This window comes from Quercus lobata, chromosome 5 (genome assembly GCF_001633185.2).
Source record: "Quercus lobata isolate SW786 chromosome 5, ValleyOak3.0 Primary Assembly, whole genome shotgun sequence".
NCBI classification, from domain to species: domain Eukaryota; kingdom Viridiplantae; phylum Streptophyta; class Magnoliopsida; order Fagales; family Fagaceae; genus Quercus; species Quercus lobata.
The window spans coordinates 9,525,260-9,540,140 of record NC_044908.1 but is presented as its reverse complement, the minus strand read 5'-3'; the positions used below and the strand labels follow the sequence as shown (position 1 = coordinate 9,540,140).

Sequence of the window (14,881 nt, the reverse complement as noted above, 5' to 3'; positions counted from 1 at the left end):
GTTGTGAGTATTATATTCAAGAACCTTGATGAGGTTCGACAAAGATGATTCATTTAAACAATTAATGAAATTTCGATTGATTACCAAAAAAAAAAATCGATTAGGAATCAGAACTTTAATAAAAGAGGCCTCCATAATAGTATTTTTTTTTTTAAAAAAAAAAAAAAAAGAAGAAGAAGAAGAAGAAGTGAGGAAGTACAACTACAATTAAATAAACAATACTAACAAACTAGTTAACAAATAACTAATTCTAATTCTTTACAAAAGACACATATGAAAAATAATACAAAAGAATAGGTAAAAAATGTAAAAATTTGTAGAGAAAAATCTAATTTAAAATACAATTCCTAGTTTAAAATTACACTTTATGACAGTATTGTTTTTCTGTAATGAAGAATTCGACTCTATTTATTTTTTTATTCTAAAGAAAAACTTCAAGATTTGCATCAATTTCAAACAAATTGTCAATAATGGCATCTCGATCTCTAACATCTCCTCCAATCAAATTCACAATCAGAACCTCAAATGACAAATATACCCCTTGTACCATCAATATTAATTAATTGTAGGCATCTTAAAGCTTGCTTTCCCATCAAGTTGACAATCAAATCAAAATCAGAAATGAAAAATATTCCCTTTATGCACCTTCAGAAATGAAAAATATTCCCTTTATTGTAAGATATGACTATAAATAAGAAGTTTATTATAAAATTACTTACGCTAAAAACCTTACTCTCTTTTATGGAAAATTATTGTCTCTATTTAAAATGACCCTATTTTAAAATTTAAGGGCATACAAATTTAAGATTATTATTAAAATTTTAAATGAGTGATACTTTTGTACACTGTTAAATTCAAAAAATAAAATTATTAACAGTAAAATTAATCAAGTGAAGAGAATTCTATTACGAGACGCGTTAGAATTCAATGGACTTCAATAAATTTTTTCCTCTAGAAAACATGAATAAAAAATTAGCTCAACATCCACTAAGTAAAAACTATGGTCTACTTTTTTCTTTTTCTTTTTATCTAACCTTTTGACTTTCTTTATATGGGTTTTAGGTTCAAACTCATATACAACATGAGCATGACTAGAATCCTCTACATCCCGTAAAGTGGCTCAATAATTAATTATTAATAAAATTTGATAATATTTATAAAATATTTTCTCTTTTTTACTTAAAATTTTTAATTAATTCAAGGATATACTACTAGTAATGTTTTTAAATAGTTTACTCATTTGCCAAGAGCTGGTGTTTTCAACAGAAACCTTCAAATCTTTCTTTCCCATTATAACTATTGAAATTATATATATATATATATATATATATGTGTGTGTGTGTGTGTGTGTGTTTTTTTTAAAAAAGTGTTTACTCTAAGGGTGCCCATGCCACTCCTAGACTTGCCCAACCTCACCATACCCAACTTGTCTCCACTTGATCTAATTGCTACGGCTGGCCAGTTGTGGGTTTCCCCTCCAAAACCCAAGCACACCAACCCAACCGAAACGCAAAGAAAATTTGGTGAGAAAACACTAGATCAGGCATATATTCATCAAATTTGAAGAGTTCTCCGCTTGATTTGGCAAAAATATCTTCGGATCTAACGAAAACTTATTAGATTTAGCAAGAGATCTCATCACTCCACTTTTTATTTTTTACGGTTTTTGGCTTCACCTAAAACTGACCAACACCTAAGGCCTTGCCTGAACTAACCAACTTGATACCCTTATAGGTCAACTTAGGGTCTGGCAATTCTCCACCCAATTTGATCAAATTGATTGCAAGTTGGGCACAAACCCAATTAGTGAACAATCCTAGTTTACTCAATTTGGACACTTATGAACCTCTTGATTATGATAATTATTAATTACTACTAATCAAAAAAATACCACTAATCTTTTCATAAAAAAAAAAAAAAAACCACTAATCTACTAGTATTAATTAATAATTATCACATAAACCACCAAATCCACCCTCAAATATCCAAAATGACAAATATACCCATTCTATTAGTCTAAAATTAATAAATAAGAAATTAGCTCTATTTCCACGCTTTCATTTCCACTATTTCCAATGCTACCCTCACTCTCTCTCTCTCTCTGTGAAAACCTAGATCTCTGAGAGCTCAAAGAGATCAGCTTGATTCGTTAATTTTCAATCGCACACTCATACAGAAATTACAGGTATTATTAATCATTTAATTCATTCTTTTCATTTTTTTTTTATATTTTATATTTTGTTAGAATAGTTTTTTATAACGTTACGTTTGGTTACTCAGAAAACCAAGGAAAATTAAATAATTGAAATAGAAAGCGAAAGTATTTCATGTTAAATCTTGTGCCTTTGGTTTATTTTTTCGGTGTTTTTGAAATAATGAGAAACTAAGAGTTAATCATGATCGTGTTAATGGCGTTGTATTGGCGATTAGTACTGCGGAGATCTTGGAAGTAGTGTTTTTTTTTTTTAAATTTTTTTTATATGTGCAAATTGGAGTTGCATTTAATTTAAGATGTGTTTGGTAGCTGAGAAAAGCAAGGAAAAGTGAAGAATATGACGTAAAAGAATTGATTCGAGGAATTTGATTGTTTTGCTGTTTGTTGATTTGGTTTTGTGATTGCAGTGGTGCTTGGATTTTGTTTTGGTGATTTGATTCAATTCTTGAATTTATTTTCTGTGATATGGATATTCGTTTTGTTGCTCTCGGTTCAGGGTTTATTGATTTCTTTACTCTCTGTTTGGTAGCCGAGAAAATTGAGGAAAAGAGAAGGAAAGTAAAAGAATTTGATTGAGGAAAGAACTATACTATTTGAGTTGTTTGGTTTTGTGATGTATGGAGAATGAAAATGATGGAAATGTGGATTTAATCTTATTGGCTCCATTAATATCGGTTTGGTTGCTGAGAAAGTTAAGGAAAAGAGAAGGAAAGTCAAAGAATTGAATTGGATTTTACTGTTTGAGCAGTTTGGTTTTGTGTGTATGTTGGTTAGCTAAATGGTTAGAATAGGGTCACTAATCACTATAGTGAATTCTCATTTGGAATGCAGTCAGGTAATTAAAATGGACACTAGGGGTTGCTCATATTTATAAGCATTTTGGTTTTATTTAAAATTGATGCTCCTTGGTCTTAAAAATTTGTTGATCCAAGTACAAAACTTGGATTGAAAAGCCTTTAGCGTCAGTTTTGTAGCTAAAAATATGGAGGAATATATATATATATATATATATATATATATAAAAGATAGAAATGTGAATCTTAGAATCTTATTTTAGCTGTTTTTGTTTCCTGACTGAAATATAACTAAATAAATAAATTAAGTGCTTAATGCGGCACCATAACCTAACATGAAAGTGAATGGTTCACTTGTTCGGCAATTGATTGAAACTTTTCTTTAATTTTGTTCTTACTTTTCTGTAGATTTTGGGATCGTTTTGTATAGGTAGACTATTACTTAAAATCGCTGTTTATGTATCCTTTGTTGTGTCCTCTAGAAAATTGAGGGAAATATAGAATGCTGCTATGTTACTTTCTGTTAGGTCATCGATGAAAAATGGTGCAGCCTAGACTCAGCTGAGCCAAAATGGTTCCATAAGGCACATGTGAGTGGAGGCTCATATTATAATAGAAACCTAGGACAGTATGTCATTTTTTTCTTATTTTGATTTTCTGCAGCAATGGAACAATGTTTAAATTGTATCACTGTTTCAGTTGTTGTGCTAAATGAATATAATTTGTATAGTGAAGGTTTTTTTGGTGGTGTTGTCTTCAAAATAACTCAGAATGGTTGATAGCAATGCATCATCTGGATCACCTGAAGAAACACAAAACCCGAATCCTGATGGGAACGAACCTTCTGAGAGTGACCTCACACTTGATGCTTTAACTCGAAAGGTTCAAGAATCTCTCTCTCTTGGAAAGAAACATAAGTTTTGGGAAACCCAACCAGTTGGGCAATTTAAGGATGTAGGGGATTCCAATTTGCCTGAGGGCCCGATTGAACCCCCAACTCCTTTATCTGAAGTCAAACAAGAACCCTACAACCTTCCCAACCTTTATGAATGGGTTACTTGTGATATGGATTCCGAAGAGACGTGCAATGAAGTGTATATCCTTCTCACTAATAACTATGTTGAGGATGATGACAGCATGTTCAGATTTAACTATTCAAAAGAGTTTCTTCGCTGGGCTTTACGCCCTCCTGGTTATTTCAGGAGTTGGCACATTGGTGTCCGTGTCAAAAGTTCAAAGAAGTTGGTTGCTTTTATAACTGGCGTTCCAGCCAGAATCCGGGTCCGTGATGATATTGTCACCATGGCAGAGGTTAATTTCCTTTGTGTGCATAAGAAGCTTAGATCAAAGAGACTTGCTCCTGTCATGATCAAAGAGGTGACCAGGAGGGTCCACTTGGAGAACATGTGGCAAGCAGCCTATACTGCAGGAGTGGTTCTTCCAACACCAATTTCAACTTGCCAATATTGGCATAGATCTTTGAATCCAAAAAAGCTGATTGATGTTGGGTTTTCAAGACTTGGTGCGAGGATGACAATGAGTAGAACAATCAAGCTCTACAAGTTACCAGAGTCAACAGTTACTCCAGGTTTCAGAAAGATGGAGCTCCATGATGTTCCTGCAGTTACACGGCTACTTAGGACCTATTTGAGCCAGTTTGCTGTTGCACCGGATTTTGATGAAAATGATGTGGAGCATTGGTTGCTTCCAAAGGAGGACGTCGTGGATAGTTATCTGGTTGAAAGTCCTGAAACTCATGAAATAACTGATTTCAGCAGTTTCTACACACTTCCTTCATCTATCCTGGGGAACCAGAATTATTCAATTTTGAAGGCAGCTTATTCATATTATAATGTTGCCACGAGCACTCCTTTGCTTCAACTGATGAATGATGCTCTTATCATGGCAAAACAGAAGGACTATGATGTTTTCAATGCATTGGATGTCATGCAAAATGAATCTTTCTTGAAGGAACTGAAGTTTGGTCCAGGTGATGGAAAACTGCACTATTATCTTTACAACTATCGGATAAAACAAGCACTGAAGTCATCGGAGCTTGGACTTGTGCTTTTATAGTTTGAGCTCTGAAATTTTGATTGTGGCAAGGATTAGAACTACCTTTGGTAAAGTTTGTTTTAAGGTTGCATTGTTTTTGGAAATCAATGTAGATTTTATTGTGCCATTGAAACTAACAAATGTTGTGAACTTTTTTTTTTTTTTTTTTTTTGCTTGATTTTTCTAGGAAATTGTGGAATTTCATGCGCTTCATGTATTGTTAGGACCGAAAGATGATTGGAAAATTGAAAATCAATTTTGTTCTTAGTAATTGCTGCTTGCTTGTCATATTTATTCATTGTTGCCTTGCTGAATTATGTTAGATTTTGGTTGAACTGATATCTTTTGAACAATTTTACTATCAATTCTACTACATAAGAGCATTCCCATCAAAGCTTTTAAAAATTTTAGCATTTAGCATCTCAAAAAACCACTTTATCAATTTTAATAACTCATTTTACAATACACCTAACATTAAAGGTTCTATTTTTTTACCATTTCGTTTAAAATAATATAAACTACTCATTAAAATAATAAAAAACAACTAAACAAACCACCTTTTCCACCACAAGCATTAAAATAATAATATTTTTTTAAAGATTGAAGCTACAGTGAGCTTTCATCTTTGTTGCTATTTTTTTTAAGTTCAACATGTTTGTTGTAGCTTGCTTTTTGGTGCTTTTTACTAATTTGATGTTAAAATTTAGCATTTATAGCATTTAGCATTCTTAATGAGAATGCTGTGGCTCTTTGGAGAATATTTCTGTGTATTTGGTGGTTGGGGAGACAAGATAACATTGCCTATTGAAGAAGCTAACAGCTGGGAGATGAGACTGTATTCACTAGTTTGAAATTTATCGTGTATGGTATACTTATCAAGTGTGATGTATGGTAAAGAACTATGCTAAACACATCTTTATCAGGGCTTACCTTGATAGTAAGTTATGATTGGTTTAGCATTATTTTTACACAGGTATATTGCGTGTGAATAAATGTGTACTTAAAACTTTTTGTATCGGAAATTATTAGAATTGAGATGTATTGCAGAAAAAGATGCACGGAACTTGCTCCCACTTCCCATGTCCTTGTCACTGCCAAGTGCCAACAAAGGAACTGTGAAAGCAACTTCTGGGAAGCCTCAACTTTTGCATGTTTCTATTTTGTTTTGGGCAGAATTGCTCAGAATGGATTCTTATAACTTGTACTCGGTCAACAAAGAAACTGTTAAAGCAACTTCTGGGAAGCCTCAACTTTTGCCTGTTTCTATTTTGTTTTGGGCAGAATTGCTCAGAATGGATTCTTATATTTTGTACTTAGTAGAATTCGTGTCTGTAAGAAATATTAAGGGATACGGAAAAGGATATTGGATTGCACAGCATAGCTGCCATTCTTCAACATGTCCAATGCAATTTTCAGATTGGGTGCAAAATGGGAAAAAGAGATTTGAAGCACAGACATGGCAGATGGCTTGGTATTATCTACCCGCCAAAGAAAAAAATGGGTAAAAGAATAGAATTACACATAAGAAATTAATAGTACCAACATGCCGGAAATGATGCCTGTCGATCAAAATCTTGGAACATAACTGCCCACATTTATTTACATGTAAGGTAGGTGTACCTCGCCTTTTGCTTTCAATCTGGGGAGAATTACAACCAGGAAGGGGATATTAAAAATTAAAAAATAAGCATAACCAAAATGCAAAAGACAAACAACAAGCAGTTAGATTCTTCTATGTAGCTCCCTCAGGAATAATTCCAATTTCCCCCTTGCCCCAACCTGGCTGTATTTATAAAAATGCTGAGGCATAGAGACATGAACAATTTAAGACTGTTGCATTGGATCAATGAAATTTACATACACATTGAAAAAACTACAACAATTTCACTACTCATTCTATTGATGTTTTACCCCTAAGAAAGAACAAATTACAACTGATAACCTAGGCCAAGAGGACAATTTCACCACGCGAACCTGCAACAATAAGCCCAAAGAAACATATCAAGGTTAAATAAATTAAGACATTAGAAACATAACAATGACTACAGTAGGGAGGGCAATGTCAGCTTTACATCTTTCATAAATATCTTTCACCAGCTGTAGCATTGAATCGCTATCTTCTGCCATCTTCGAAATTCTTTCTGCCTCTTTAACTGCTTCAGCAGCCATATACGCTTTGTTTTCCGCATCGGCCACTCTATAGGCAGCAGCATTAGCTGCATCATCCACACTCTCACTAGTAGTCATTAGCCCAGAGCTCAGCAGCTGCCGTGGCCTGACATCCTTTTGTTTTGGGGCAGGTGTTTTTGTTCCCAACGAGGTATCTTTTCTGATCCTGTAGCAATTTTCGACCTGCATTTTATATGGAAGAAAGTTGGAACTTCAAAAAAACAGGCTTCCTGTCAAGAAATTCCACACTATTGATGCTGATGTTAATTCAAATATGTGAACAGAACACGCTGCAGATGCATGACAAATCTGAAAGTTGCTTTGATTGAGGTCATATCACAATGAACCTTGTGCGTGTCACACACACACACACAAAAGGTTCATTGTGATATGACCTTAATCATATATATTGTATAAATGAAACATAAAAATAAATTAGAATTTGTGTATCAGTAAGGTTGTTCAAGTCGTTGGTATCATGAAGCGGCAGCTGTCATTCCAATCCCACCCCAAAAGAGAAACAGAAATCTTTGTCATATTGATATAAAAGAAGTGAAGATGACAATATTTGCAGGTCTCAACCTCGAATAATCTTCTAAAATTTGATGAATGTGTGAGAGAAGAATATTCAAGAAAATCAATCACCTTTTCAAGTTTGCCTTGTGCAACGAGCCTCCTCAACCTTGAACTCAATAATCTTCTAAAATTTTGTGGCACCTCCTGCCTTTGCTGCAATATGTAAATCAGGAGTTACAATCTCTTCCAAACTCACGTATAATGAAAATTTGATTGCAAGAGAGAGTATTTGTTGATTGGAAATTAAAGTGAAATGCATGAAACAAAGTGATCTGATCAAATGTATTTTCTTTTTCTTATAGCCAATACTCAGCTCAACTAAGTATAATCACATCAAGGTAATAGATAGGTGATGATCCATGACAATGTTTTTTTTTTTTGGGATAAGTAATAAACTTTTATTGAAGAGGAGCTACCGATGTACACTGGATGTATACATAAGGTGCTCCTAGATGATCCATGATGGTTTAATAACCCCATCACGCTACAATTTACATTTGAAGTTAAGAATTCATCATTCATTATGTGGCCAATAAAGAGAGAAATATATAGAAATCACTTCGGCTGATGGTAAGAGTTTTGCTTTTATGAAGAAAACACTGTTCCAAAGTCTAAACATTCTGTAGTTGATTTGATAAGTAATCTCATAAAAGGAAAAAAGATAGCATATATTTTCACTTGATCTTTGATAAGTAATCTCATAAAAGGCAAAAAGTTAGCATATCCTTTCACTTGATCTGATATCATCAACATTACCCCATCCTAAAGGAAATGACTTCTACTTACTCTCTTGCAAGAGAGCACTAGACAATACTTAAGCTGTGAAGCATTCACTGGCTCTGCTGGGACATTTGGCCAACATATTCACAACATTGTATTTTAATGCCAAAGCTTGCAGTAAATAGTGATTGCAGAATTAGATTCAAAGTGTGCAACCAAATCAGTTTGATTTTAAGTTCCTGTCATCTTGAAAGGCTTTGAAGAAGTGCATTTCATGTCTTTCTAGCACAACTTCAATGTTTGGTAGAATTTGGTTTCTTCTCTGATTCTAATTGTATGCAGGGATGGTTTTTTCAACCATGGCAGGGATATTCTACATCCTAATGGAGCTTCCTTCAGGACAAAATATTTTCCAAGACATACAAGGATTAAAAATAAGAAGAGACCTCCATCTGACCTCAATATAGTGAACAATGGCACCTATATCACATCCATTTGTATCTTTTGTTGTTGAAACAGCTTCAAAAATCATTGCATTGTACCTGGTAAGAAAAAGAAAACAGCATCAAGTGCCCCGTGAAGAGACCTTGATAAAATAAAAAAGTTGTGAAAAGATGTTTGTCATTCTCATACATAGCCGGATGGCTTCAAACTAAATGCAAAGAGAATATAATAGTTATGTAAATGTTGTATAATTGTGACAGTAAGGTAGCAAAGTTGTAGCATGTCAAAAACATATAAACAACAGGCTTTCCACTTCAAGTTGTTTGAAACTAGATTCATAGTCATGACATGCTTCAAAAGAATAAGAATAACAAATGATGAAATCAAATTATCATATATTATATGAATTGTCTCCAAATCCTGGATTGAACATGTGAAATGAAAAGCAGAGTAATTTAAAATCTGATTTGTAATAATAGCTGCATGTAACAATGTAATCAAATTGGTGGAATCAAATAGTTAGCTCCCCATTCCTTTCCATTGTTAACCTTCTAGTAAGTACCTTCCATCAGATCATATCTATTATCTATTATAGCATATTAAAGTGGAAGCTGAGAGAAAGTTCAATTTTAAACTCTAGAGTGTCATACATTCTGCAAAGTGGCATAGCTAACTTTACACAAAATATCGTCCTACAATTAAAAAACTTATAAAAAGAAAAAAAGAAAAAACCAAGCTAACTAAAACTCTATTATTTTGAGAAAGGATAGAGTGAGTTTCCAGGATAAGTTATTACTTTCTTAATTGACAACCCTTATTCTACCAATAATTAATTGAAAATTAAAATCATTGTTCTGATTTAAAATTATCGCTTCGAATAGCAATAAATCTATCCTTCAGATTTATGATTCATATGGATGTGATAAGACTTAAATAACTCTTAGTTCTATAATAATCAAATAAACAACTATCATTCCAAAATTTCAATTTTATTTTATCTTTTAAAGAAAATTTTATTTTCAAGGAGACAAATAATTTATGTTTTGCTTCCTTTTCTTTTGATCAACACTTTTGCGACTACTTCTGCTCATAAAAACTGGGTATATGGGCTAAAAATAATGGGATACTTGGATGGGCTCGCACTTTAAACCCTACCTAAACTAAGTTACAAAAGGTGATGTTTTGGAAACACATGTAAATTTGTATTCTACTCCTATCATACTAACAACTGCAAAAATTGATCCCATCTTTGAAATTAAGATAGGTTGTGTGGATTAATACTAAAATAGTTTGATTACAGCTTAATTTCTATGAATTTTTTTCGACTTTGAATAATGCAATTCATCTTGATTATTGATATTGTGTTTTTAATTCAGTATTCTTGATATGTAGATCAAGACACATGTTGATTAATATTTACTAAATTATGACAATCATTAAATTTATAACAATTATAACTGATAAATTGTTTGATTTCTTTTATATTTATATTGCAAAATTTTCCCCTTTGCTTGCTTTGATTTATATATCTTTGAAATGATCTTGATGGTGATGGGTCTAGATACTTGGTGAAAATAACATTATTTTACAAAAAAGATTTCATTTTGGTTTTTAGGTATTAACCATACAAATAAAAGAATCGGATTTTACATATTTTGTCGACAAGATATTTAAAACTAAATAATAAAGAAAACTACATGTGCATTGCATGAGTTGCTAGTTATATACAAATGTCAAAGTGACACTACGCCCTTATTTAAAGATATTTTGGTAAGCAGTTGTTAGAAATTCTGGTGGCCATCTAGCCAGATTTTCCAACCAAGTTATGAGGAATTATATAAGATAACAACAAAAACAATGGCAGTTATAAAAGTTTGAGAACACCATACTTTAGAAATAGATTTCTTCTGATAGGTACACACAACTCATGCATTACTTAATATATGGGAAAAAGAGATAAATAAAAGGACAACTAATTCTTGGCATAACATTCACATACTATACATGTCATATAAAGGAGTTGGAGAAGAGGAGGAAGACAAACACTTACCGTGGAGCATTTTTCCCCTCATTATTAGGGGCATCATCCATGACAGTATCAGGGGGTGCAGTAAGAAGAAGTGGAGCAGCAGGAGCAGAATGTTGAACATTGGGGAGTGGAGCAGCTGTTATAGCCTTTATCTTTGAGGTCCTCGATTTCTCTTTAGAGCCTTGTCCAGCAGTGCTAACACTCAGGTTTCGCCATTTGTCCTGGTAGGTAATCAAGAATGAGTCAGATAACAGCACTGAGGTTCAAATCGATTTGTGCTAAGTAAATTGAAATAAACTACAATAATACAATAACTCAAAGGCTTGAAACACTTCTCCATATTTGAAACACACTTCTTCCTTTCCTTATTAGCTCTACTTCACAAAAGCTTAACTAATATATATATATATATATATATAACATTTTTTTTTTCTGATTTTATGACACCATTAAAGTTTCTCAGAACTAGATAACAAATATAAATAAATTCAATTAAGAAAACTAAAATGCTGAAAAATTAGAGTTTCAAGTAAAACAGTCTAGGATTAACATTTCGACCTAGAATAAAGGAGTTCTCAGTTATGAGAACAAATTTAGGGTTTTTGCTTTACATGCATTCTATAATACCATTTCCATGTTAGGTTTAAAACACACATAGCTCAGACTCAAACAGCCAAATACCTAGGATTTTTCTAAGCAATCACAGCCTATCAATATAAATACACAGAACCATAAACTACACCAAAGTTCCTGGCAAAATAAACAAACACTTTCCCTCATAACCAAACACACCTTAGGGTCCAAAATGTAAACCGAAAAAAGCCCTAAAATTGAGTGGATAAGGGAAAATTTGCAAAATATTATTATTTTAATAATTATTTAAATAGACATTGTTTTGAATTTGGCAATGGTCTTTTTTACAAAATCTTGTTTTGAAAATACAATTTTAAGCATTAAAGTGAGGAGATCGAGTTTAACATGATCTTTAGAAAAGTTTTAGATCCCAAAAACCTTCAAAACAGTGTCAAAGTGACAAATTTAAATAATTAATATTAAAGTGAAATTATTTCCAAATTTGCCCCACGGATAAGTCGTTATACATATAACAAAATCAATAATGCTATGGAAACTGAAAACCCCTATTTTCACAACTTGCTAACTTGTATGTGCAACATTTTAAGGAATTCAATTAAGAAATCTACAAAGCTGAAAATTTAAGGTTTCACATTGGGGCCTAATACAAGCGTAAATTGCACAAATTTTCTCCAAAAAAAAAAGAAATTCAAATTTTCCCTAGAACCAAACAGCACCTTAGCTGCCAAAAAAAAATCCTACAAATTGAGTGCTAAGAAGTCATTTTATATAAATAAATTGCTCTCACTCTTTCGCTCTATTATATAAGAGTATGTGTTTGTGCATAAACAACAATCCTGAAGAATTCAAGTAACAACATTACAAAGCTGAAAATTCAAGGCTTCACACTGGGGCCTAATAGAAGCGTAAATTGCAAAAAATTTCTCGAGAAACAAAAAATCCAAATATCCCTCGAACCAAACAGCACCTTAGCTGCCAAAAATAAAACAAAAATCCTACAAATTAAGAGCTGAGAACTCATTCTATATAACTAAAATTACTCTACGTTCATGAGCATAGAAGAATTCAAGTAACGACACTACAATGCTGAAAATTTAGGGTTTGATGACACCATTACAGGCCTAGTAAACCCTAATTTCCAAAAACTATTCCCGAGAAAAAAAAAATCCAATTTTCCCTCAGAACCAAACCAAAAAAAAAAAAAAAAAAAATCCCTAAAAGTGAGAGTGGATAAGCTAAGACATTGGGAGTGGCATGAAAAGGTAAATAAGGAGTGACCTTGAGGTCAATGTTGGAACGGTTAGTGAGGAAAGGAGCGAACTCAGGATCTTTGAGAATGTTCTTCCATTTTCCAGGGCCGTGCTTCGCTACTCCGCCCAGTAGTGCTTCTTCCTCCTCCGCCGTCCATTTCTGCTTCTGATTCCCCATTTTCTCTCTCTAGAAAAATTCTCTCTCTCTCTCTCTCTATATATATGTAGAGAAGAAGAAGTTTGTTTGTGAGAGCGTTTGTTTTGGGTGTGTAGTACTATTCCTCACTCCTTCTTCCCCTCCCGTTCCTCGTGGTCCGTAACCGTAGCCAGCAGAGCACCGCTGCCAGAAAAGAAACTCATAAAAACAAAAGTTAAAATTTTTCATTACCATTTTAAATTTTGATTTGCTGACCTGGCAAAATACTACTGGTTGAATATTTTACGGAATAATGTTATTACCACCACAAAACTCACAACCTGATCACGTGAAGTTATGAGTGGTAATGTTGTAGATTCATCACTTTTATTCTAATACTCACGGCTTACCACGTGGATGGATTGTTGCAAAAATTGTGAATTTTGGTTGTAGTACTATCATTATTCATATATATTACGTTACTTTTATGAGTCACAATTTTTTATTTTATTTTATTTTTTTTTTCAGAGTCTATACACATAAAATTTGACACTGCTTGACATTGCATCTAGTTAGCATTAGTAGCAAATTGCCTAAAATGGGATAAAATGATGAAAATATGTTATCAAACACCTAAAAACCTTATATAGGGGTGTGTATGAGTTGGATTGGGTCAGGTTGAGAGGTTTTTTCAATTCATTGGCAAGTTAAAAGAAATCTAACCTAATCCAACTTTTTTCAACTCATTGGCAGGTTAAAAAAATTCTAATCCAATCCAACTCATCACAGGAATCCAACTCAACCCACATGAATTAGATTGGATCTATGGGTTGGAAATATTTTTTTTTAATTATTATTATTAATATTAAATTGAGAATTAGAACAACATCACTACAAAAAAGAATAAATTTATAACCAAATAATCTTGAACATAACACCAAATCAACACAAACTATATGAGAAGAACTCAAGGTTTGAGTTTTATTTAGAAAGAAGGGTAAAAAAAGTAAATAATAAATTATATAATATATATTAAATATAGGTGGTTTGCATCGGGTTAAGTGAATTTGTGAATCTTATGACCCAAACCTAACCCGAACCACTGTAAAAACAAATTTCACAACCTAACCAACTCATCAACCCCTAAAAATTGACTCAACCTGATGGGTTGAGTTGATTCAGGTTAGTTTTGGTAGATTGGTTATAAAGTCATTAACTAACCCATACCCATTTACCAATAATTGGGGAATATGATGTGATGCCCATTAAAATGAAATATGTTCTAGAATTGAAAATTCAATATAGGTGAGAAAAAAGTGGTTGGCTAAAATAGGGAAAGTAACAAATAGGAAGAAAATATAGGTAACCTGCTACTATTGCTCTTTGTGATAGGTTAAAAAATGCTATGAATGGTGGACCTGTATGAGAATATATAAGTAAAAGCAAACAACTTAACCATTATGAAAAATATTGTGAAAATTTTTAAGTATGTAGCATTATTCTACTTTTATTATTTGTATTTTTAACATCAAGATTCAAATCTTCATCCCCAACTACCAAGTTTTAAATTCAATTTCTAGCTAGCACTGCTACATAAAAATCCAAAGGTTTTCATTCCCTTTTATTTTTACTAGTTTTTATTGTTATATTACTTTTATTATAGATTGATTATAATATACCATCTTTATCGCCTCTTTTAGAATATTAGGGGCTATTTGGTAACGTTATTTTACTAATGTTGTTTGTATTTTTTGGAAATACGTGTGGATGAAAAAATGTGTAGAAATGAGTGTAATATTGTTTAAAAACTGAAAATATGTTGTTAAACTCCTCTACCAAATGGCCCCTTAATAACTCAACTCATAGTTTTTCGTATATTCAACAGAATTGTTTAGGATT

At 32.6% G+C, this 14,881-nt stretch overlaps 2 protein-coding genes across 4 annotated transcripts; one reads left to right on the top strand and one right to left on the bottom strand.

Annotated features, from left to right (window-relative positions):
• The first annotated feature begins 2,047 nt into the window (after nucleotides 1–2,047).
• On the top strand, nucleotides 2,048–5,362 carry LOC115991961 (glycylpeptide N-tetradecanoyltransferase 1-like). 3 transcript variants are annotated; one of them, XM_031115964.1, is made up of 2 exons: nucleotides 2,048–2,185; nucleotides 3,780–5,362. In XM_031115964.1, the coding sequence occupies exon 2, from the start codon at nucleotides 3,781–3,783 to the stop codon at nucleotides 5,083–5,085; it is 1,305 nt and encodes a 434-aa protein (XP_030971824.1). In that variant the 5' UTR covers nucleotides 2,048–2,185; nucleotide 3,780; the 3' UTR covers nucleotides 5,086–5,362. The 3 variants fall into 3 exon arrangements, with proteins under 3 accessions (XP_030971824.1, XP_030971826.1, XP_030971825.1); XM_031115966.1 differs by having other exon boundaries at nucleotides 3,745–5,335; XM_031115965.1 differs by having other exon boundaries at nucleotides 3,740–5,335.
• Nucleotides 5,363–6,731: 1,369 nt separating this feature from the next.
• LOC115992629 (telomere repeat-binding factor 4) lies at nucleotides 6,732–13,216 on the bottom strand. Its single transcript, XM_031116855.1, has 6 exons — nucleotides 12,875–13,216; nucleotides 11,024–11,223; nucleotides 8,987–9,071; nucleotides 7,879–7,962; nucleotides 7,137–7,416; nucleotides 6,732–7,038 (listed from the first exon to the last, which is right to left on the bottom strand). Exons 1-6 carry the CDS (start codon nucleotides 13,022–13,024, stop codon nucleotides 7,007–7,009), a joined length of 831 nt encoding a protein of 276 aa, XP_030972715.1. The 5' UTR covers nucleotides 13,025–13,216; the 3' UTR covers nucleotides 6,732–7,006.
• Nucleotides 13,217–14,881: the final 1,665 nt, after the last annotated feature.

Coding starts and splice junctions, on each gene's coding strand:
- LOC115991961 (XM_031115964.1), top strand. CDS start 3,781: ATGGTTGATAGCAATGCATCATCTGGATCACCTGAAGAAACACAAAAC.
- LOC115992629 (XM_031116855.1), bottom strand. CDS start 13,024: ATGGGGAATCAGAAGCAGAAATGGACGGCGGAGGAGGAAGAAGCACTA. Junction 11,224..12,874: donor GTTCCAACATTGACCTCAAG/GTCACTCCTTAT, acceptor ATTACCTACCAG/GACAAATGGCGAAACCTGAG. Junction 9,072..11,023: donor GAGGGGAAAAATGCTCCACG/GTAAGTGTTTGT, acceptor TTTTCTTACCAG/GTACAATGCAATGATTTTTG.